Below are 25,003 nucleotides of genomic sequence, written 5' to 3'. Positions count from 1 at the left end.
AGATTCGGCAGCTTAGGAGAGTATGGCGTTCGACAATAAAACAGACTAGACATGCATAATAACAAATGGTGTAGGAAAAACCGCACAATATACACATAAGATTGATACAGCTATAAGCTACAAATGGCCTGCCAGATCCAGATCACAGGAGTTTACGCTTGGGAGTAATATTTTCGAATTTCATGCACTGTTCAATCTGTTGTGATGATAATTTTACTTAATTTTACACTACGTACAAGACGTAGGTAGATTATGTGATAGTGCCTGCAAGCCTTGCATGTATACTTAGGCCTACTGACTGATACTTTCCAACTATCGCTTAAATCGAAAAGCTTAGAAGCACGCATATATAAAGATGTACATTTCGGCTACTGAAAAAGCCTACATTATGTAATGCGATTGGTAAGAACACGAGAATCACAAGAACAAACACACAATTTGTAGGCCTGTGATGCAATAAAACAATTCAACAGACCAAACTGTAGGGGGGGATGATTGTATGCACCATACTCCCCACCTAAAATGAAGGGGGATGTATTCCCCATCCCCCCAGGATCTACGCCCCTGGCAGGAGATAATAGACAAATTGAAGCTCTGTAAAATATATATATTACTGGATTCACAAACAAATAGACTTTACAAGAACTGCTATGAAATACATCAAAATTAACGAGAAACAAACAAAAATAAAATAAAACAGAAGTACTTTATTATCTTTGCTGCACCTTGTCCATGGTGTTTCTCAATTCGCCTGGTTTTTCGTCTTTAATAATACATAAATTTTTGTGCAAAAGAAAACAATAAAAAAGAAAAAAAGAGAGAGGGGCCAAATTGCTTTCTGTACCTCAGTTGTTTTGGATATATGCTATATTATATACTTTTTATTTTCTTTGCTTCTTGTTTTTTATGTATTTCGATGCAGTGTATGTGAAATTTACTTGGTTATGAAATTGTTAATGCAAATTTTTAAGCAGTTTTACAGTTTATTTTTTCTTGCAATCAACATCTTCACTGTTTTAAGGACATTTTTTTACATGCAGTACTTTAAAAATAGTTTTACTTTTCGTTTGCTTTTGCAATTTTATTAACTGAGTACACTTTGTTTCTTTTCAATTCCGCGCAAAGCTATTCGAGGACTATCTGCACTAGCCGTCCCTAATTTAGCAGTGTAAGACTAGAGGGAAGGCAGCTAGTCATCACCATCCACAGCCAACTCTTGGACTATTCTTTTATCGACGAATAGTGGGATTGACCGTTACATTATAACGCCCCACGATTGAAAGGGCGAGTATGTTTGGTGTGACGGGGATTCGAATCTGTGACTCTCGAATTACAATTCGAATGCCTCAACCACCTGGCCATGCCGGGCCAGCTGAGCACACACAAATATTAAGTAATGTTTTTACATACGTTACCGCGTTACGCCTATATCCTAATTATTCAATCTTCAGCTAAGCTTGGGAGTAACAAATTTAATAAATAATATAAAAATTAGGTTGTTAATATAATATAAAATAACTAGCTGAAGTACCCAATACATTCATACTTGTGTGCTTAAATTATTATCACAGTATCTGTTCTCTCTCTTGTTGGAAACTCGTTGCTCATATTACCCAAAGAACCAATGTACATTAGAACAGTCTTTTCAATTATTTTTCCAACCTAGGTTGATTTTTAGATGGTGAAAAGTGCTGAGCTTTAATATAGCAAACGTATCCATCCTTTGGAACTAGTTCATAGCCATTACAGAACTCGTAAAGTGTCATCAAAATTTTACTTCTGTGAGTGTCACTCAAGTATCGAATAAGACACTTACTGCTGAGACAAATTTACGAAAGGAGTATATGAATTTTTTGTGGCATTATCACGTTGATGTTTTATAGAAATAACTATTTCTGTACACGATGCTGGATGGAAGTTATGTAAATTCTTAATGAATGATAGGTTACATTTGGACATGAAAAGTTGCTTCCCTTAAATGTAATTGTAAAAAAAAACACAAAATGTGAAGCAACCAATTTGCAGTTATTCTCGTATGGACAGAACAAACCTTCATGCAGTATTTGGTGACTATCCATTAGCAGGGAGCGAGAGTAGGTGGTAAAAACCGTAAAATTTGTATGTCTCTCCCCGTTGATCAAATAACTTCCACACCATATTTGTTTAATATCAATCTGCAGGGGATAAAATGATGGTAAGAAAACGCCTATAAAACAGCAAAACAAAAACTAAAAATTTGTACGTGCCTCCTATACTTAAAGTTGTATTCCCCCTCTCCCTTTTCCATGAACCGAATGAAACTATATACCACATTTTGCTGAAAATCCATTCACACCCTACAAAGTAGTAACATGGATATACAAATAGACAACACACATTAATATTACATTTATATAGATACGTAAATGCTTACTAAACATGTTTTGTTGTGAAAAAGGAAATAAAATGAGTAAAGTTAGAAAAAAGAAATCAACATTTACTGAAAATTATGATTGAACTGAATTTCGCACTTACAGCTGCCAAATACAACGACAGAGAAAAAAATTAGTTGGATTTGTTGTTATTGGGTTTGAAAAGTTTTATCGCCAGGAGGCCTCCAAAATCACTAAATTGGCAACTGTTAGATAAATGATTAGAACCATTGTATTTTTTTGCTGTGATTGTAGAAGTTGTGTTAAGCTTAATAATAATATGTTTCAATCATCTAAAATGAATGTTATTGTTTGTTTCCAAGGTCTTAAGGTTGCCTTAAATTCAAGGAAGAATATTCAGTTTAAAAAAAACGTGTTAGGCATGGCAGTTCGAACTCTGCGAGCGACTAAGGTATGGCCTTCCAGTTCCCCTAATAATGGGAATGTTAATGTTACTCCTATTGCTAGTAATAATAGCAGTAGTGTTAGTGGGTGTTCTGGTCGAATTGATCGGAGTGTGACTGCTCGAAAAAATAAAAAAATGTCTAAGTTATTGTCAAAAGAGAACAAGTGTGATGGGTTCAATGAACGTGAACTTAAATTAAAGGAAAATGTTAATTATGTATTAGAGGAGGTGAAGAATATGAGTAGAGAGTTTCATCTGTTATTCGAAAACGAAAACTTTGATAGAAAAGATGTTCATAAAGTTAAAAGAACGAAGGGTGAGAAGATATTTATTTCTAGCTCAGTATTGGCTGAATCACCAGTTTCATTATTAGGCGATGGAAGAAGATCTCGGATTCGTTACCAAAGATATAAATTAAAGATGCTGAAAAAAAAAGTGCAGTGTAAAGAATCTATTCAAGACAATTTAGAGGGACAGATTGAAAATAATTTGCCAATAATGATAAAACTTATGATGAAAACTCCTGATTACTCAAAATATTTATCAAAATATTCAGACCTTGTCAAAAGTCAAGTTTGTGCTACTAAAGACAGACATAGGCATGTAGAAAGTGAAGAATGTATAATTCAGTATCCTTTTGCAAACAGAGGTGAAACCTCTGTAATAGATGCCAGTGTTGTTAAGAATAAAGACCACTTCACTGAAAATAACTCTAATTCAAGACACCAAGGAAATCCTAAAGATTTAGAGTTTAAAAATACTCATATTTCACATTTATTGAACAATATGTGCCAAAATGAAAATTCTAAAAACCCTTCAGTTATTAGAGATACTCCTGCTATTCATGAAGAAATTTTGAAGAGTGATTATGGTACACCAGATCCATCTTTTCCAATAAGCAATGTACCATGTGGTGGTTGTGGTGCTTTAATGCATTGTAAAGATATTGGTATTCCTGGATATATGCCTGTTGAAAAATTTAACAAGTATTCAGAAATTCAACTGAGAGCTGAACTTTGTCAAAGATGTTTGTATCTTCAACATTTCAATGTTGTACTGAATGTTTCTGTGAACCCAGATGAGTATCCACATATTATGTCAGAAATAAAAAACAAAATTGCACTTGTGGTTTTGATAGTTGATTTAACTGATTTTCCATGTAGTATATGGCCAGGGATTATTGATATTCTTGGGCCTAAAAGACCAGTGTTTGTTGTTGGAAATAAAGTAGATTTGCTACCTTGTGATGATAGTGGATACTTAGATAGAGTTAAAAGAGTTCTACAAGAAACTCTAAAAAGGACTGGTGTTGACAGAGGAAAAAATATAAAGCATGTATGTCTCATAAGTGCCAGAACAGGTTATGGTATTGAAGAGTTTATCACAAAACTGCAAAATGTATGGAGCTATAAAGGTATGAATTTTGGTTAACATACAGACAACAAGGGATTATTTGTTTCTTTGAGAGATTATTGCTCATTCATACCAGAGGAAAAAATGAAAATTGTAAACTAATCCACTAATTTTTGGGATTTATTGATTTTCCTCTTAAATTCTTGTCAGATGCAGGCCTATAGAGTTGTTATTGCTAACTCAGTACATAAGCCATCCTTTTAGAAAAAAATGTTGCCTGTAGTCTAACCCGCATTATAAAATTGGAACATTCTTCCTCTTGGTTTTAGGATACAGCATGAAATTAGGGGCTCTCATTAATCCCCAAGATACTCTTGTAAACTTGATAGCATCATCACTTACCCTTCTTTTTTGAATAAAATATAATAAATCTTTACTTTTCAAGTCATTTTTGTAGTTCTTGTATGAACCCTTACCAGTGTAAAACAGGTTAAGAAAATGTAACCTATCTTTATAAGATAACCCATTTATCCCTGGACACTTCCTAGTAGTCCTCCTCAGAATTCTCCTTTCCTTGAGTTAATATTCTTTCTTCACATAAGGATATCAAAGCCAAATGGAGTATTCCAAATGAGGTCTGAGTAATGAGTGGTATAGAAATAATTACCTGTTTCACTTGTAGCTACTGGGTCTATAAGTACATAATGAAATTATGTTAGCAGTGCAGTGATAACTGTGTGATTAATATAATTAAGTATGAACATGTTGTACTGATTGATTATTGACATTTAAAATAATCAATTAATGTCACAAAAATAGCCCAGTAATTGAAGTTAGTGTTTCTGATTATTTTAACTGTTCATGGATAGAAATATTGCCATTATGATTTCTCATTATAATATAGAATTAATTAAAGATTTTTTAGTTTAATTGGTTAGGGTCATGATTTTCTAAAACTATCATCTAATAAAAGTTAGTGTTCCCAATTATTTCAATAACCCAATTAATAGTTTATTCATCTTTGGGCTTTGTTATTATGGTGGTTAATTCATTGTAGGTTTAATTCCTGTTGCTATAAATCATGGTAATTCTTTCAGCCATTGGAGAATGAAATTGAGATGATTTCTGAAGATACAAAATTTACAGTATTGATAGACATAATACAGATAATTATGCCATTCATATTAAAGGTAATTAACCTTTCACTGCAACATCTTTACTAGAGAATACTAACAATTATTATAATAAGTTTAATTAGTTTTAAATCAGTGCATTTGAGACTAAAAGAATTAATTTTTTTAATTTGACATGACAGTGTACATTAATTATGTTTTTGATTCATAACATAAATAATTATGCAGCCTTTCATTTCTACATTAATATTTATCTAAGTTTTTTACCATAACAGGAACTTTTCAGTTTGTGTCATTTGAGTACAGTAAAACCTCTATTAATGGGCACAGTGCCATTAGAGCAGATTTTTTCAGTCATTCTGTTTTTGCTATTATTTGTAACCAAAATAAATATTGTAATAATAGGGACCTCAGTATTATAGATTAAAGGCAGTTTCTTTAGTCTTGTTCTCTGTCTGGACACTTGATAAAGTGAGCAGTTAAGCTTTTTGCAGTGGAAAGATTAAACTGTGTATATCATGACCTGACAGAAAGTTATTTTCAAAATTACATTTAATAACTTTATTACTCATAACACAGTATTCAAAATCTTTGTTTTTCAAAATATTTCTTATTTATTCTTTCATGTTGAATTTAAATATATAAAATTGAAACATTAGTAAATAAAGAGTATTTATTGGTTGATGAATAAGTTTGATAAAACGGAAATAGGAGTTTATAACTGTGCACAAATATTTTTGAATGCTTGTATGATAGTACCATTAAATCCCAAAATCACGACCAATATTTACAATGTTTGTTGGATTAGCTTTGAATCAGGTATTGTAATGTTTCCCCAGGTTCAAAGTGTAATCTTATGACTCTGGGGAAATATCATTGTAAATACTCTCTTAAGATACATAAGCTGATAAATTTCAAATCATGTTCTCAGAGTGTGTGCTTTACTCTTGAGAATATTGTATCATGATGTCATTTAAACAGTTTAATGACATGTATATGTAAAAATGGCTGGTATAGGAAGAGAAAGCTCTGTGTAGAGGAGCAAACAACATTTTGACCTTTGCTCCTCTACACAGAGCTTTCTCTACCCATACCAGCCATTTTTACATATATATTTTTCTCTACAAGTGGATTTTCTCGTAATCATGCATTAGTTTAATGACACAAATGGTGATTTATTGTTTTATTTTAATCAGATTTTTTACTTCAGTCATTGACAGTAAAATAAACACACAAAGTAAGTGAAATGTTTAGCAGTTCAAACTCTGAAGAGAAGTACTTTGTGAAGAGTAATAAAGAAAAAAAGGTACAGCTAATTTATTTTTTGTGGCCTCCTAATCTTGTGATTTTGACATTGATTTGATTTTTACAAATGCATGGTAACTTTTATGTGTATTTTCATACCTGTGGAATAGAAATGAATAAAAACACACCTATTTTTTGTTCCAATTATTTGATGTTTTAATAGTAAATGCAAAAAACTACTAACCTACATTTAGCAAACATGGCTTTAAATGCATACACCAAACATGATGGGGGGGGGGGAGGGCTTAAAACTCAGAAACTTCATAAGGTCAATATGGAATCCAGCCTTGCATTGTTTATTTTTTATATTAAGGGCACCTTACTATAGAAGGCATTTGGACATGGTCAGAAGGGTGCCCATAATATCAAGGCTCAACTGTATTTTCCAGTGCCTTTCATATGAGTAAAATTGTAGAAAATATTAGGCATGAAAATGAAATTTTTGGTCACCATGGTGACTTAGTGCTTGAGATTTGTCAAGGCCTGAGTTAAGATGTATTAACTTGCTTTCTTTTGATAAAATAGGTGTAAGAGGTGGTATTATTGAATGTTTTACAAAATTGTGTGTTGAATTGATAGGATAAAGGCTTCCGATTTATTTGCAATGTTCTGAAAATAAAAGGATGAAAGGGCACAAATTTAAAGATTTGGAAAAGATGGATTAGGCTCCAGTAAGATAATTTTATTTTACAGGATAATTAATTTGTAGAATGAGTTGCCTTTGTTAGTAGTGGAAGATAACACTTTATAGAAGTTTGAGAGGAACTGATAATATATTGAAGTCTTAAGAGTTTGTTAATTCTTCAGTTTTCTCAGTGGTGGAGTTCAAGGATAGGTTTACTGGACCAAATGATCCTTTATTGTCTCTACAGTATATTATGTTATTGAAGCAATGCTATCTTTTAATTAAATATGAAACTGATGTGTTATTATAGATGCAATGTGATTTTGTAATTATTAAATGTATAATATTTTATGTTCCTGTTTGCCTTTCCTATTTTAAATCATTTTTTTTTTCATAGGTGATGTGTATTTAGTGGGTTGTACCAATGTGGGAAAGTCAACTATATTCAATGCACTCCTACAGTCTGATTACTGCAAAACCAGAGCAGTTGATTTAGTCCAGCGAGCCACAACATCTGTTTGGCCAGGTTAGTGCTTCTAAGGTGTTTAATAATATTCATTATTCAAATCGAGAGTTCTGAACATTTTTGGGATTAAGTCACACTTGGCCCGGCAATGCCAGGTGGGTTAAGGTGTTTGACTCGTAATCTGAGGATCATGGGTTTGAATCCCTGTTGCACCAAACATGCTTGCCCTTTCAGTTGTGGGGGCATTTATAATGTAACAGTCAATCCCACTATTCTTTAGTAAAAGAGTAGCCCAAGAATTGGTGGTGGGTGGTGATGACTAGCTGCCTTCCCTCTAGTTTTACTGTTAAATTAGGGATGGCTAGCGTAAATAGCTCTTGTGTAGCTTTGCGAGAAATTCAAAACAAAGAAACAAGGCCCACTTACTTAAAAATATGTTTTAATCTGTCCCCCTACTCTGTCAGACATGGCACAAACATATGATCAATTCCTTTTTTCATATACATCAAACCTGCATATATCTATTTTGTTTACTGTAAAACTGTGGAAAACAATGAGAGGAGAGTGTGTTTTTGAAAGCTGGATAAATTTAAAGTATGTTCTGATTAATTCTCTGTGCAATTTTTTGAATTTTTAAACAAGAAAGTTTGTAAAAATAAATTTTTAAAAAAACATTAGTTTGCAAATTTACACTTAAACAAATGATATTAAATTGTGTTATTGCATTATCTGAATTTACCATTTCTCTTAGGAAGTTTGAATCCTGTTGCTTTATTGAATAGTTTAATGTAGATAGATTTTATACTGTTGTAAATTCTTGCTGGGTTTATGTGTGTTTGTGTGTGTACTGACCATTATACATACATACATACATACATACATACATACATACATACATACATATTGTAAGAGGTGGAAAGTAGTTTATTTGCTAATGACACAAGTGGCATCCTTTCTGTAAACTATCTGATTGTTCTCCATTCTCTGCTTTTTCTAGCTATACTATATGGAGCTTAGTTTAACATTAAGAGGAAATGAGACTAATAGTAACTGGGACCTTGAATATTTGCTGGTTTTGCCTTCCTAGTACAACAGAGGTCAACATCTTGTTAGTGAAGTTGTGCTGAATTTGAAATACAGGCTACTCTTGTAGGTTTGTCAGCTTCTTCACTTAGCTTTATACCTGTATGGATTGGCACATACTTCCAAGTGATGATTCTACTGTCCAACTCTGTGCTTTATGCTATACATCTGGGAACCAACTACTCAATTTTATGTAATACTACCTGTAATTTAAATTGCAAATATTATGCTGACAGCACTATATTTACAGTACTTTGCTTTTATTAATCAAGAGGAAACTTGCTTTATGGCTTCCAGCTACACTTGTATGTGAACATACTAGGAGCTTGGATGTTTCACAAGCCTTATGCAGAATATTATTGTTCTATGAGTTAAGGAATGACTAACCAACTTTCTTGCTGTATATGATGTAGGAAAATCCTTTGGCTATTTTGATATGTGACTATTCTCCATGGCCTTGAATCTGATACTAGAAAGCATTTTATGTCTATGCTTATTTCCACCAGTCTTAGTGGTTCTAGATCTTTATTCCACATAGGGGTGACTGAGATTGGTGGTTATCAGTTATAAGTGATGGCTGTATAGCACTTCTCTACCCATGACTGTTTCTTGAAGTGCATTTTAGGTAGTCCCTTGCATGGTTGGTGTCTACAGGGTCTTTGTGGAGCTGGGATGTTCCAGTTAAAAAAAAAAAAAGGGGGACAGTGACACAATGTAGGAATGCATGGTCTTTACACTGTAAGGTTTTATTGAAGGATTTTGTTTGATGATGCTAAGGCATGTAAGTTTTTATGTGACCTTGGTAGGGGAGGCTAAAGTAGATCCTGTAATCAATCTTAACTTTTTTGCATCAGGTTGGTTAGAGTGTACATGTTACAACCTTTTGCAGAGTTACATTCAAAACTTAAACTACTTTATAATCAATATATATAAATAGGCATCAAAGCATAGTCATTAAATCAAAATTTAATGTTATTTAAGTTCTTACTTTTCTAAGACAATATTAAAAAAAAACATGAATTTTTCTCTAGTGTGTGAAATGTGATGTTTTTTCTCTAAGCAACCCCCTTTTCTCAACTTTTTTGCTTTTATGGAGGACGATAAATAAATGAAAGGTAAATTACTCGTACTTTACTTAACTTAACTGTTAATTGTCAGTTATGGCAATTATGGCAAAGTATAATTTTCTTAACCTTTAATCTTGTATGGTTACATAGCTATTAAATAGAAAGTCAGACCCTTCTTGCCTTGTTCACCTATTACATCCTCTCTTTCAGGATTTGTCTGTACTTTTCATGTAGAGTTAATATTGTGTTATTTATAATCAATATAAAGGCAAGGTTTTGAGCTATCAAATGGTTTATTATATCACATTATTTTCTGTACACTTGGAACTTTGCACTTGGAACAGTAAACACTCTGACACCATATAATTAAACAGCAAGTTTTTTAGAAAAATACTTAAAGATTTTGATTTTGTGATTATGAAAGACTTTTAAATTCTTTTGAAAGTTTGCCTGATTTCATGAAGATACAATAAATACTTTCAGAGTTATAGTATGTATACCACCATGGTTATATGGTGGTTATGAGGTGCTGCAAAATGTTTTGACCAATTTATTGTAGAATCTCTGCATATTGTAGACATTTGATATGTTTACTCTTTTATTCATTATTCCTAACCACAGAAAAACTGTCATTTAAGAAAAGGTATGAAGTATAAAACTCTAAGGTTTATTGTATTCTCACATGATAGCATCTAATGACCTTATTAGTCTGTAAAGGAGTAAATTATGTGAGTTACTTTTTATATAACTTGAAGTTGGCTATGAAGTATCTTGTATGGTCTCCTGTGATATCTGTTTAGAACATTACTTCTGTGTGATATAGCCTTCTGTGGATAAATTTACATGTGAAACATGATTGCTTGTGATTGTTTGAAAAACATTATACAGGAATTTTGTAAAAAAGGACAATTTAAAAACAATGCTTACAGAAAAACAAAACATGATGATGAAGGAATATATATGTAAAAACGGCTCATCTGGGTTGAGAAAATATTTTACGTAGAGGAGTGAACAATGTTTCGACCTTCTTCAGTCATCGTCAGGTTCACGAAGAAAGAGAGAGAGTTAACTGACCGGAAGCTTTCCACATGTTTGAAAGGGGTTGTGTAATGAGTGTCGGAATGTAGAGGGCGGGCTTAAATGTTTGAATATACAATTTTATATTATTTATTTTTTAATATTATATATTATATTATATTTTAATATAGATATAAAGGTGTTCCTTTGTATTGGTTTATTTTGGGCTTAAGTTGTATAAGTAAGGCTTCTAATTTATCGTTAATTTTATCTGGTGAGCATAGTTTTATGGCTGTGTTTATTTGGTTTCTTAGTATGTTGAGTTTTTGTTTTGTTTCTTGTGCTGAGTCCCAAGGAATGTATAGTCTAGTATGGGTGATTTTTCGGTGGATTTCTGTTCTAAATTGTGTATCAGTTCTTGTAATTTTGAGGTTAAGAAATGATATTTGATTGCTTTCTTCTTGTTCACATGTGAAGTTGATGTTGGGATGTATAGTGTTAATGTGATTGAAAAAATTAAGTGTGTGTTTTGTAGATGTGAATCCTGCAATCATGTCATCTACATATCTGTACTAGTATAGTGGTGGATGTAATGCTGAAGAAGGTCGAAACGTTGTTCACTCTTTAATTTGCTAGAAATCTGCTTTGTAATATTTAGAACACTTAGAATATGTTCATTAATTGATTTTGTGTGAATATTTCTAACTAGGAACTACTCTAAATTTGCTGAAGTTCCCAATCTTGAGACCAAATGGTTGGAGGCTGTATTATAGAACAATGAGGCTAAAGGAAGATAAGAGAAAAGCTTCAGAAGAAGCTAAGTTACAGAAATCTCTCTATCAGGTGACTCGAAACCCAAAACATGCAACACTTTTGGGTAATAAATATTTCAACTAAAGATTGTGCATTAATGTTGTTATATTGTATGCAAATGCACTTTAGATTTCATATTTCTAAAGTACCACAACTTTAAGAGGATACACTTTGTTTGTAAGATAAGGTGAAAAATAAGGAAAAACAAATATATACATATAGAAAAACTAAAAATATTCTTTTTACATTGTTCTTATTTAATAGTATTAAATTTGTTCTCCATGTATCATACTATATAGTTAGTTTTAGTGATTTAAATTACATGTAATTTCTTTATTAAAAAAAAAATGTTTTTAATAGTTTACTATTCATAAAATTTCTGGCAATTGATTATTGACTATTTTAATATAGTTCTGTGTCTGAGAAATTTTAGTGTTTTATTACATTTTTATTATCATTATGATTGTTGTGGGCTTGCATAAAGAAGCCTCTTATGTATTGAAAATTAGTTGGTGAGTTTCTACATTTTGTATAGTAAAACTGATTTGTTTTGGTAACATAATATGTTAAAGTACAGAAATGTACTAAAATCTGTGTTTTTGAAGAATGAATGTTGTATTGACATGTTTGAATGTTTAACTAAAGTTAAAAATTCACAGCTGTATTAGTTCTTTGAACTGATTTTAAGTACTTTCATTTATACATATACATATATATCAACATGTTATTGTATCAAACAGCATCAAAAAACTGTACAGCAAAACAGCAAATTTTTGAACTAAATACGTTCTGACTTGTATATAATTGTCTGGATAAAATATATTTTTTTAAAATAACAAATATTCTGTAGCTTGCATTACAAACTATAAACTCAGAAATAAAACATGTACATAATAAATTTACATCTAGTGTTCTGTTCGAAATTTAAAATAAGATAAATTTCTATAAATTAGATAAAAACTCTTACCATCATTTGCATTTACACACAAACTGGTGTTACATGTACATGTGGAAGCAAAGTGTAAGAAATGATTATTTAGGAGGCGTGCATCATCAGAGTATTATTTCATATTCATAAAACTTATTATAATATGATAACATTTTCATCAGTGAAAAACAATGATTTCTCTGGACCATATTCTGTGATGAATGCTATATAGATGTGATGTAAGCTAACTTGATAATCACATTCCTAAATTAAAAAAAAAAAAAATTGTATAGTGAGAGTCGGCCAGTAATGTTCTAGGCCCCAGGTACTTAGAACTTTAAATTATTGGTTGTGTTCATTTGGATACCCAAGTTCATCTGATAACCCAAAATACTGCAGTTTCCTTTTTAAGTAGCCTCTCTGAATGATAACGTTGTCACTATTAGTCCATATGCATTGATAAACTTTCCACAGACATTCCACTCTCTGTAGGCATTGATTTCTTAAAACATTGTTTAAGCACATTTAGGCTCTATTCCTCATGGAAACAGCCTCAGTTTCAAAGTGTTGCAGAAAGCTCATGAATGTTTGGATTGTGAATTTTCATTAACTTCAAATTTTTTAATGTTATCTTAAGAAATGTTTAGTTTTATCACAGTGGCTTTACAAGCTATAAACATACAATGTAAGGATAATAAGGGACCTACTGAATAGTCTAGGCCATTCTGTCCCCTTAAACTTCCAAATGAGGACTTTACACTAGATTTGCTTGGTATATGATTTCAGATCCTATTGCTATCTCCCATAAGGTCTGCATGCAAGTTTTTCTTGTTTTGTGAAAAATAATGAAAACTCCTGTCTTTGAAATGTTTGTTTCTTTAACTCTTCATTGTTTGATTAATTCAGTGTATGAATATAGTGATGTAATCAATGCAGAAGTAACTGAAGGATGTAACTCCTGTCGTACATTTATCTGGGATGACATTGCACCATTAGGTTTTAAGTACTCACTGTGAAACAAATATGTGGTTGCTAAACTTGTTACTCATGGTGTCATAACTCATTTAACTGTGTAAAAAAAAATATCACTATTTTAATGCATGTTAACCATTCATATAATTTTTATTAATCCTATCATCTGTGTGCATAAATAATTTTTTATTTCACTGTTGGTCACAACACCTTGAACATGTAAGATTCTTGTACTTTTCAATTTGACTTTAGTGTATTTATGTTGTTTCCCTATTGATTTTCATATCAAGGGCATATTGGCATGACATTTAGAAAGGAACATTCTCAGCAGTTTACAAAAGTACCTTCAGCTAAGACTGTTTTTAATCCAGATGATCCAGAGTTTGTTCGGGGAAGATTCTGTCATGACACCCCTGGAGCAGTTTATAAGGATCAAGTATGTATACATAACTCATTTTTAGCTATTTTAAAAATTAAAAACAAATGTAGAATGAGTTAGAAAAACTCGCCCTTCAGTAATTAGTTTGCATACATTTTATAATTACAAAATTTAAAAATGTTACTTTATTATGTTAGCCATTATTTTGTTCTTCTAATGGGTAACTAAAAGACGAAGTTGCATGTGAACTCTGAAACAGTTGGTTCATTAATTTATTCTGTAGTTATTATTTATTTATATTTTTGTATCCTAAATGTCTTGCAACCTCCACTGACAAGATTATGATTAGTAGTTATGAGCCTTCTTGTGCAGGAAAAGAAACTTTGACAAAGGCTGGCACATGATATCAGTGATCGGCAAGTATTTCTCCTTGTGTTTAATTGTACTGTAGATTAGGTTTTAAAATATTTTTTAACAAGTTAAGTTGGTGATTTATTTTTTTTGTTAGTTCCACATTTAAGCCAACACTTGTGTCATAACACTAGTCTGTTATTCTTAAAAGCAGATATATGCGATAAAATCTGAAAGCAAAAAAAATAAAAAAAAAATTATGTATGTTTTGGGTTGTCAACCATTTCCCTTTGTGGGGTTGTTTTATTGATTCTATTTTGTTTTTAATCAAAGAAATATGATGAGCTGGAAAACAAAGCAGTTTACAAAATTCTAGTTATATTTATTTCCAGTAATAAAACCAATGTATAAAACTTGATAAGAACTTGCATAAAAAATATGTAGTTTGAAAAAATGAAATACTTCAATTTTTCTATTGTTTCTAGCAAAAATTCATTATTTAATGTAGTTTTTTGTATTTTGTTTCTAAATAGTTCATTTTCAAGGTACTTTTCACATTAAGTATAAAAATGCTATTTTTTAAACATAATTTTTATATTTCCTTTTAATAATTTTTAGAACTTCCTAAATGTTTATATTTTGTTTGCTATTTTCTCTAGAACATCGCTAACTATCTACTGTAATCAATGCACAGTGCAATGAAATGTTAAAAAGTAAGAAATGGAAATATATACATACCTCTTATCTCTTCATTGAATAATTGTAAAATATATTCTTTGGATCATGTGTAATTTTACAACTTTACAGTTTCTATTAAAGTTTATTTTTAATTATTTTCATTTCGTTTTTTTATCATTGATTATATATGTCAACACGTAACAATAATGAATGCTCAAGGGCAGTATAATGTTAACTGTGGCAGAAATTGTTTAACTCCCAACAAAATGGTAGTTGCACTTTCTAATATTATGGAAATTAGTTGAGCAAGGCAAGACATAGAATAAATTAAAAAAGATATTAATCTTTTTGAATATGAATTTTGATACACAAATAATACATAATTAACTAAAATATTAAGGTATATCCTAAATGCAATTAACTGTTTATCAATCTAATATATATGTAAGGTGATTAAAAAAAAAAAGAAAAAAAAAAGCCAAGTGCTAGAAATGATAATAGTCAATGACAAGGTAATTTACAGGAAAGATATTTTAAAAATGTGCTGTTTCTATTGGTTACAAGTATGCCATTCATTTAAAACTGTTACTTTGCAACAAAACTTCTATTTTCCATGTGGATGTGGCTAATCTTAAACAGGAATATTTACAGTGGTTTACTCTTAGCAAACTAGCTAAATAGTTTGACTGTTTGAACAAAAACATCTAAATTACACATGCAACAGTTTCATCTGTATTATTTCTCAAAGTAGATAATTCTAAACACAGTGGCTCCTACAAAAAAAAAAAGTAACTCAATAATATGCAAAAAGGGTTTTATAAATGGCATCATTGTTACGATGTTAAATACTGACCACAAATGTCATAAATTACTTCTGTATGATAATGGTTACGGTGAAAAGCTTGTATGACCTACTATAGCTACAAGTATTAGGAAAAAATATATTGCTAAATAAAAAACAATGTCATGTCGGCTACTGAACTTTGATGAAAAATAACCAAACAAGATGGGGGTGAAAGTGGACAGTTTCACTTAATCCAGCAAATGATCACATAACAGACTAAGCCACCCTGATGTCACTAGCTTCTCCACTTTGTCTATCAAAAACTTGGTGTTTGAATAGGATTTTAGTTTTTATTGTTATGCCTTTCTTTTAGGTAATGTTACTATTCTTTTGACTATTTTACAATGGAGTAACATTTTTGGAAATTATCATTTGTTTTACTAGTGAAGATGACATTTAATGGAGAATAAAACCTCCATGTTTTGGTATTTTGGATCAAGTGATATGTTCACTTTCATCCCATTGTGTTTGGTTCCTTTTTTTTTCAAGTTCAGTAGCCAGTTCTACATAGCTTTTATATTTGGCAAAAATTTATTTTTTTATACCAGTTTGTTTATTTTGTAAGATGGCATGTGAGTTACTGGCTAGTAAAAGATCATGAATTCTGTTTTGCTCTGTCAGATGATGATAAAATGATAGTTATTGCTAGAACTAGTTTGGTGTTTGTCTTATTGCAAAACTATAGTAATGAATGAAAATAAGGAATTTTGATTTTGGCTATTTGCCAATTTTGACTTTGGAATGCTCTAGAGAAGTGAAAAGCAGCATATACACTGGAGATAGTGAATATGCCAGATAGATCTTTGTATCTGGATTCTGGTGACCAGTAGAGAAAAAAATCTCTATGATTTTTATATTCCTTTAACTTTTTTACAAGGGCCTCCTACAATTAATTGGAGCCTGATTTGAGAAAGATACATGTGCAAGAATAAATATGGTAACTTTAGGCTTTAACACATTCTCACCAAACTTGGTAAGATTTTGTTGAATATTATAAGTATCTTGGACAAAAAATGACATTCTACCAAAAATATGCTATTTATTGTAGTTATTTGCACTTAGACTCTCAATTGTTTGAATGCAAGGTGAGTTTTATTGTAAGTATAAAAATAAATTTCTTTATCATAAGATTTTAAAATTTAATTTGCATAATCTCTGGAACCTCCTAAGTGAATATCATGTCTTAAGGTAAATATATTTTATTTTTCATGTTCTCTACCATATCACTAACTGTAGATATTATGAAAACATACAGTGCAATAAAATGTTTAAAAATTAAGAAATATAAAAATGTACATACCTTTTTTTTGTAGAATAACTTAAAGATCTTGTAATTTCAGGTCTTTTTTTTCACATGTATATAACTTTTATTTTCCATTCCTCTCCTTTATCATTTGTCATTCATCTTGACCCAAGTTAGTGGTGCACCTGGGGAATATTAAAGTATCTTTAGCAAATATCTATAAGCTTTTGGCAAAATTATCTTAACTATGCAAGATTGTAAACCTTGAGAACTGGGGCAATGTTTGAGATAAACTTAAAAATTTTTCAATTATGTATTTTAAAACATAAATAATGTGTAATTAACAAAAACATAGAAGGTAAATCTAAATTCAGTTTAGCTTTTGTCCCTCTAACTACGACATATTTAGGTTCAAAATAATTTAACAGTAAATGCTATTGTGGACAAAGCAGCCAGCAGTATAACCTGTAGTTACACGTACTCAGTGGTGACAACTGAGCATCAATTTCAAAATAACTATTTTGCTGGATTATAGTGTAAAATAAGCTCTTTCTAATGGTTATAAATGTGTGTCAAATATATGTGGCTTTTAAATTTCAAGGCTGTGTGGCATCTGTAGGGGATTGGTAAATTTTATTTGTCGTTTCATCAGAACCCAGGCAAAGAACTTTGGAATGTGTCAGTAGGGCAAGTCAATGTGCTTATTGTCTAGACATATCTACAGGACTATGGTAATCTGATTGAATGCAGAGGGTGTGAAAGTTGAGATTTTTCATAGTTCATGGGTTATGTGATAACAAAACTGAAATTTAAATATTTTTTGTAAAGTTTTCTTTTGAAACAAAAGAATTAAAACTTAGTTAACTTTGAAGTATAATTTACAAAGTAATGTTAAGTTTTATTGACAAACATTAATAGTGGGGTTAGTAACAATTTGGAGACAATTTGACTGGGTAACGAAGGAGAAATTTATTATAAATGTGTGATGTTTTGACTTGAGTATGACAATCTTCTTGAAACATAATAGCTGTTTTCACACTTTTATTTTTTTATAAAGTGAGTTCTCCATTGTAAAAACTGATAGTAAAGTTGTTTAATTAAATTTTAATGTAACTGTGATTTACCTTGAAAGGGATTTAATGAGAAGCTCATTGCAAAATTACTGGTGTCCATGCCATCCATACATAGAGTACTAGTGCACTCTCTAATAGATGCAATTACCAGTTATAAAAGTAATACAGGCAAACTTTTTTCCTCTTTGTATTATATTAAAAATAGTTTTGTTACTATACACTTTGTTACCACACTTTTCTATTTATTGTCAGTTGTATAATACATCCTGTACTGCTTAACACTTTGATAAGCATCTTATCTAGCTCTAATTAAACTGCCAGCCCCTTGAAATAGAAGGTCCATAATATTATTTCATTGTCTAGTAGATTAATGTTACTTGTCTGATTTTTTGTGACAATCTTAGTTGTTGGGTAAGGCATCTAGTATATTTATGGATTTCTTTATCTATGATATTAGGAAAGCATTTTTAAAGTAAACATAAACACTGGAAACATGAATAGGATTTATTACCAATTTGCAACTACAAACAGAGGTTCATTAATCTGTATAGATACTGTGTATTGATATATATGAGGTCTGTTCTGAAACATGATACTGTTAGTTAAAAGTAATAAGATATATTTGTAATTTGCTATAATATGTTATAGAATATAACAAAGTGAAGTGTATTAGCATATAAATTATAGACTAGGTTAAATTGTTTTTTCCCTAAGGAAACAACTTAATGTTAAAAATCTGCAAATCATTGCAATAATTTATTATGTAACCTACAGAAACTACTCTTAATATGTTAAGGTAATATTTTCTGAATTACTAAGGTGACTTTAAAAGAGAAAGGAATAATTTCAAAATATGAGGCACAGTGTTATTGTTAGCATACTCACTGTGAATCTTAGGGTTCAGTGTTCATTATTCAGTGCCATAGAAACATGCTTACCACTTCAGCTGTGGGGCTGTTATAATGTTATATAGTCAGTTCTATTTCTTGGTGGTAGGCTGGATGTTGACAAGCTTTAGTTTCTCACTGCTAAATTGCGAGTGACTAGCACAATTCACCCTTGTACAGTTTTGCTCAAAATTCAAATCAAATTAATAAACAGAGTAGAGATTGTTTCTACTTGTGTGTACCATAAGGGTAATAGACAAATGTCACTGCTCCATCAGATATACCAAGAGTTGGTAGTGGATGCTGTTGACTAGATGTTAAGTGCATGTAGCATGTATCAGCAAGAAACAAATGCAACTACAGTTATGTACTAGCTGAAACACAGAAATGAATAAAAGTAGCTTCCAAAGTGACACTACCTCTACTCACTCAAGAACATTTACACCTTGATTTGCTCTCTAAACATTGCTAAAATATTTTTTTGTTAATGGCACACCAGTCTATTATACCCATTTACATTTTTGCCATTCCAAAATGTGCAAATCATGTGAATATCCTCCACCAAACATACTGCACTGCCTGTACTAGTTTCATCTACAATTTTAGCACAATCCTCATTTTTTCTTTTAGCATTACAGTGTATAGATGAGTTTACTTTGGTCTATGTGTTTGATTTTTTTATTATGATTCTGTCTTTTACCAGTTTAAATTGTTTGTTTTCAAGTTTTAGTTTATTTTTCAAAGAATTATTTCATAATTTGAATTCTAATTTAAAATATGAATTCAAATTTTATAGTGGGATATGATGAAGATTCTGCCAGTATTGCAGATAGTAATGCCATTAGTCCCCAGAAGGTAGGTTGATGATATCTATTGAAGAATTTAAAGTCTTAATTCACAGGGAATTGGATGCTTTTGTGTTGCGGTTGGTTATTCTTCCTTTCCATCTGAACAAGCTTCTCGGGAAGTATTTTTCATGGTGAGGGTAATCTGGAATCTTTATCTGGCTACAGCCTTTTTCGGTCAGTCATAAAATGCTGACAGTCAGGGAAGTTTGCTGGCCACGTGGTTCCTATGCCTAACTGATCAGATATGTCAAATTTTAAATATTTAGCATTTGATTCCCATCTTACCTTGTTGGGTGAAGAACACCATTTTGATTATGTTTTTCTCCCTCACTCAACATCCAAGTTTATGCTAAATTCTTTGTTTGTTAATTGTTGACAGGTGAGAGTATGCTCAGACCTCCTGGTTGTTGGACCAGTATTCTTTGTCTTAACCAGCAGGCTTCAAATCCATTTTTGGATTCCTGATGTTTGGATTCTTTCCTCCTCTGTGGGTCTTAATCAACTTTAATTAATCTCAGTTTTTTAAGATTTGTCTTGCTCTTACCACCCTTTTGCATATTATTTCCTCCTTGTTGTTTCAAGTCTTCTGCTAATCACCTGTTCAATTTTCCAATGAACTCTAGATGCTTCTGTGGTCTGCTCTGGCCTTCTTATGGCATCTGCATAGTCTCTCAACTCCCAATTATTATACTGTTGGAATTTGCTAAGGAGAAATGTATTACTTGAGGGGGTACATCTCTTCTGTGCTCTCTGAGGGATGCTTGTCAGGCCCTGTTTCTCCATATAAAGGTATTTTTGGGGTCATCTTGGGTCTTGGGAGTCTAGGGTTTATGTGGGGAGGCTACATTCCTCTTTGACATGCTTAGCATCTTGTGTGTCTTATCTTACTATTCGTGCTTAAGTTTTATTGGTTCAAGTTCCCTGTGCCCCTTCTTCTTCTCTCCATCCCTTAATTTTGGTTTTTCTGTTCGTATATGAGCCAGTGGTGTAATTCATGAAACATATTTTTAGAGCAGGTAGGAGCCAGGTTTTAACATTTCTCAACCATTTGGCATACCTTCACAAAACATTCATTGGTTCTATTTGTTTCTAACTTTGGTTCAGGTTGCCTCCTCTTCAAGATTATGAATTGATGTGTTGTATCTCTGAGATGGTTTGGGACCTCCTACAAAAGGAGCTATCAAATAGGTTGTGCTCCACTCATTCAGTATTTTATTTCTATCTGTTTATCCCCAAATATATAGGAGATTGGAGATCCATCATAGATCTCTGAATAGTTTTTTGCTTTTTTGAGACACCCTGGTTCACCATGGAGTCTTACCTCTCCTTTCAGTAAGTTTTTTTTTTTTCCCTGGGACTCTGGATGATCAAGGCTGATCTGACAGGTGCTTATTTTTAAATTCCCATGTCTCCAGAGTTGCATTGTTTTATTTGATTTGTTCATGAGGGCTGTGTCTTTCATTTCCATGCACTGCCATTTGGTATGACTTCAGCTTCTTGTGTGCTATGTTGAGTGGTTTGTTCATTATCTTCACTTGCTGGGTCTTTGGACTCATCTTTACATGAAAAACTGGCTTTGCTTGCCTCTTCCCAAACCCAATTACTTTTTTGAGAAGTTGCTCAAGTGAGATTTTTTATTCAGTTGGAGAATTTTCTTCTTACCATAACATTTAGAGGTTCTATTCATCCCCCATGCCAGTTTTCTTCACTTTGGTTAGGGATATGGAGCGGACAGTCACAAAATCGGTATTTTTCCCTTTTTCACTACATGAAAGATTCTGTCTCTTTTGGGGTGCTTGGCTTCCTTGGAAGCTCTCATTCCCTTATGTCAGGCACACATCTTTTCTTTGGTGGACACTCTTTAATTAGTGGAACTTCTCCCATAATCTCTTGGGTCATCATATTGCCCTCCCTCCTGGGCTAACATTACATGGGGGCTTGACAGGGATGTGACCACATTGGGAGTTTCAATTCTTCTGCCTTGTCCTGATGCTCACCTATTTACAGATGCTTCTGCAGTAGGTTGGGGAACTTTTTCACTTCGGAGAAATGGTCTGTCATTGAAACTAAATTTGATATTAACTTCCTTGAACGTTTGGCAGTTTGTCAGGCAATGTTGCATTTCATCTTGTTCCTCTGGTTTTTTCTGACATTTTCACTGTTATCAACTATATCAACAAGCAAGGAAGAAACAAGTCTGTGTCTCTGTTTTCAGACTCTTGACCTCCTTTATTAGGCCCATTATTACAATTTAACTATTTTAGCATGCCATGTTCCCTTAAATTATGAACCTGGTGGCTGAATGCTTGTCTCTTTCTACCTACAGAGTGTTTTTTTTTTTTACCCTCAAGTATTTCAGTGAATGTATTCTTACATAAGAACTCCACATATAGATGCATTTGCTACCCACTGAAATGCCAAACTATTTTCATTTTGGTCTTCTGTTCTCCAGCCTTCAGCTCTGATGGTTGGATGTATTCCATCATGATTGGAAGGGCCTTCATTGATATATATATATATATCATTTAGTCCTTTCATCTCACTATTTATTTATAAAACTTTCCCTGTTTTTTTTTTTTTTTTTTTTGAAAGGGAAAATTGCTGTTGTTGCTTCCAGTGTTATTGACAAGATATCAGTGGACTTGCTCCAGTGTTGCTCAGGACTCTTCCCTTGGCACAGATTTATCTGGGCCCATTGTTGCTTACATATTAGTAATTTCCTTTCTATTCTGATTCATGTCATAATTGTACCACAATGCTACAGAGCAAAGTGATGTGCATCGTTTTTTCTTTTTTTGAGTACATAGTGTCTGCCTCATAGTTTCTGCCAGATATATGACTGTTTCAGTACTGGGTGAGAAGCATATCTATTCCAAAAGTACAGCCTTCTTCTGCCACACTAATTTTTTCCAGGCATCTTTTATCCACATGTTTGAATAATGTTGGGCTTTCACCAACCCTATCATATTTTCAGTGTGGGAATTTTGGGTGAGAGGATGTGGTACCATTTTTGAAGTTAAATCTTTTCATATGCTGAAAATGTATTACCTCTCTCACCCACTTTCAACTAATATGTTTGAGTTGGAAACTTCCAATTCTTAAAAGTGAGGGTTGTGCTAAAATAGTTGGGAGATACCTACACTAGTATAGATGGTATAGTATGATTTGTGGAGGGTAGTTCATGATGTGCATGTTATGAAATGGTGGAAAAATAAATGAGTATAATAGACTGAGGAACGATTAGCAAAAAATGCTTATTGGTGCTTAAAGGGGCAACTTAAGTTCAAGAGAGCTTTGGGTGAAAAAAGGGGGGTATGAACTGATCAAAAATGTTTTTAGGGTTTTGAATAAAATGTTATACATAAAATTATGGCAGTTGTAATAAAAGTCTAAATGGATATGCTATATTTTACAGTAAACATATACTGTGGAGACGTTGTTAAAAAAACAAGTGATTAGTAGCTATCAGCTTTTTTTTGCAAAGGAAAAGAAAGCAGTTGATTTGTAAGGATATTTTTAGTCACACATTTAGTATTTATAGTGTCAGAAACTTGTTCTATTGCATTAACTTTTATGTATCTGAGTTAGTTTTTTTTTCCTTTTAAAAAACAGTCATATAATCATAAGAAAATGAAATGATAACTCTTTTACAGATTTTAGACCTATTGACAACAGAGGAGTTAGTGAAGACATTACCAAGAGAAATAATTATTCCTCGTACATTTCAATTAAGGCCATTGCAGACCCTTTTTGTAGCTGGACTTGCAAGAATTGATTTAATAAAGGTAAATGTTGTTAGTAATAAAATAGATTATATGGTGATTACTGAGTCATAACTGATGTTTAAAAACCAAGTTAAAAAAAAACTACCAGTTGGTCTACCAGTTGTCATTCTGAGTGCACAGTTGCAAATCAACTTTAAGAATTATATTAAAAATAGAATTTTATTTATCTTATTTTTCAAGTTTTTACTAAATAATTTTGTAGAAGTGGTATTTTAGCATTACACAAAGCTTATTTTATTTCTTTATAAAAATGCTAAAGTATTACAAACTGTTGTTTCTAAACACACTTATTTTTCCTGGCCAGATTTTAGTTTTTTGGTTTTCTGCACCTGTTTATTCAACTGTAAATTTATTGGTTAAAGTCATTTATTGTACTGCCTACAGATTTAATTTAGAAACTTGAAATACTTATCTTTGAAAATTATTCTAACCTTAAGTAAATAAGTATTGGAAAAATCATATTCTGGTTTTTAACCTTATGTTGTAGTGAATACAAAACATTGTACGGAAATTAGTTGTTGATTTCCATAACTCGAATTTTGATGCCTTACCTCTTCTCACATAATAGTTTTTCTTGTTCACTTCTCCTACTATATGCACAAATGTTTCCTATTGCCTCCTAGCCTTAATACACCCACCTAACCCACTAATTTGAAGTGATACAGTTATGCTGTAGTTGTAGTATGCAAAGAAGCATGTGACAATCCTCCATCAATAGGAGTGTGACACTCCACCTATACTGTGGAACCCAATCTTTACTTTTTGATTTGGCACTGTAATATAAAGATATCATCAAATTTAGTTTTGGATTTTTGCTTTCTCAATATCTTTAATAACAGTTTTTGATTTTATACTTTAACTTGAGTTACTGTAGGTTGTTTCTTTGCTTCCACTGACAGTGAATCATGAATTCCAAATTTAAAATCACTATTACTACTAACACAGTAGTTCATACTACTACTGCACATCCATCTACAATTTTTCAAGTTTCAGGCTCCATGTGTTCAGCTGAGGAGGTCTTGATTTTAGTACATCTTGAATTGGAGTCCATTATGCAGCCTATGGTGTTTCCTGATTCTAGTCTAGATATTCATTTTTATGGTGAACCTAGATAAGTTGATGATTTGGAAACCTCTTTTCACCTTCTTTCTTTGCCATGCAATCCTGTCTTCCACTTATGAATACCACCATTCCATCTTCATCTTTTCATCATTCAAATTTTCTGTTTCTGACCAAAATATCTAAATGAGAGATACCGAAGCCCAATATTTCTTCCTCTATTTGTTCCTCTTAAGTCTCATGAGATACCTCTCCTCTATTATCTCCTGTGTGAGGC

The 25,003-nt window shown here is 31.9% G+C and overlaps 1 protein-coding gene across 4 annotated transcripts in view; it reads left to right on the top strand.

The window, feature by feature from the left end:
- The first annotated feature begins 2,575 nt into the window (after nucleotides 1-2,575).
- The window catches only part of LOC143229156 (nitric oxide-associated protein 1), a 46,248-nt gene continuing 23,820 nt past the window's right edge, over nucleotides 2,576-25,003 (top strand). For 2 of the 4 annotated variants that reach the window (XM_076461059.1, XM_076461058.1), the window contains exons 1-5: nucleotides 2,576-4,231; nucleotides 7,631-7,759; nucleotides 11,576-11,743; nucleotides 13,870-14,015; nucleotides 23,536-23,667. In XM_076461059.1, coding sequence (XP_076317174.1) covers nucleotides 2,629-4,231; nucleotides 7,631-7,759; nucleotides 11,576-11,743; nucleotides 13,870-14,015; nucleotides 23,536-23,667 — 2,178 coding nt within the window. In that variant the 5' untranslated portion in view covers nucleotides 2,576-2,628. The remainder of the gene's footprint in view (nucleotides 4,232-7,630; nucleotides 7,760-11,575; nucleotides 11,744-13,869; nucleotides 14,016-23,535; nucleotides 23,668-25,003) is intronic. The other 2 variants (XR_013015699.1, XM_076461056.1) reach the window with 2 other exon arrangements.

The sequence above is a fragment of the Tachypleus tridentatus genome, chromosome 10, assembly GCF_004210375.1.
Source record: "Tachypleus tridentatus isolate NWPU-2018 chromosome 10, ASM421037v1, whole genome shotgun sequence".
Classification (NCBI taxonomy): domain Eukaryota; kingdom Metazoa; phylum Arthropoda; class Merostomata; order Xiphosura; family Limulidae; genus Tachypleus; species Tachypleus tridentatus.
Note: the sequence above shows the minus strand (reverse complement) of the source record. Positions and strands in the feature narration are given on the sequence as shown.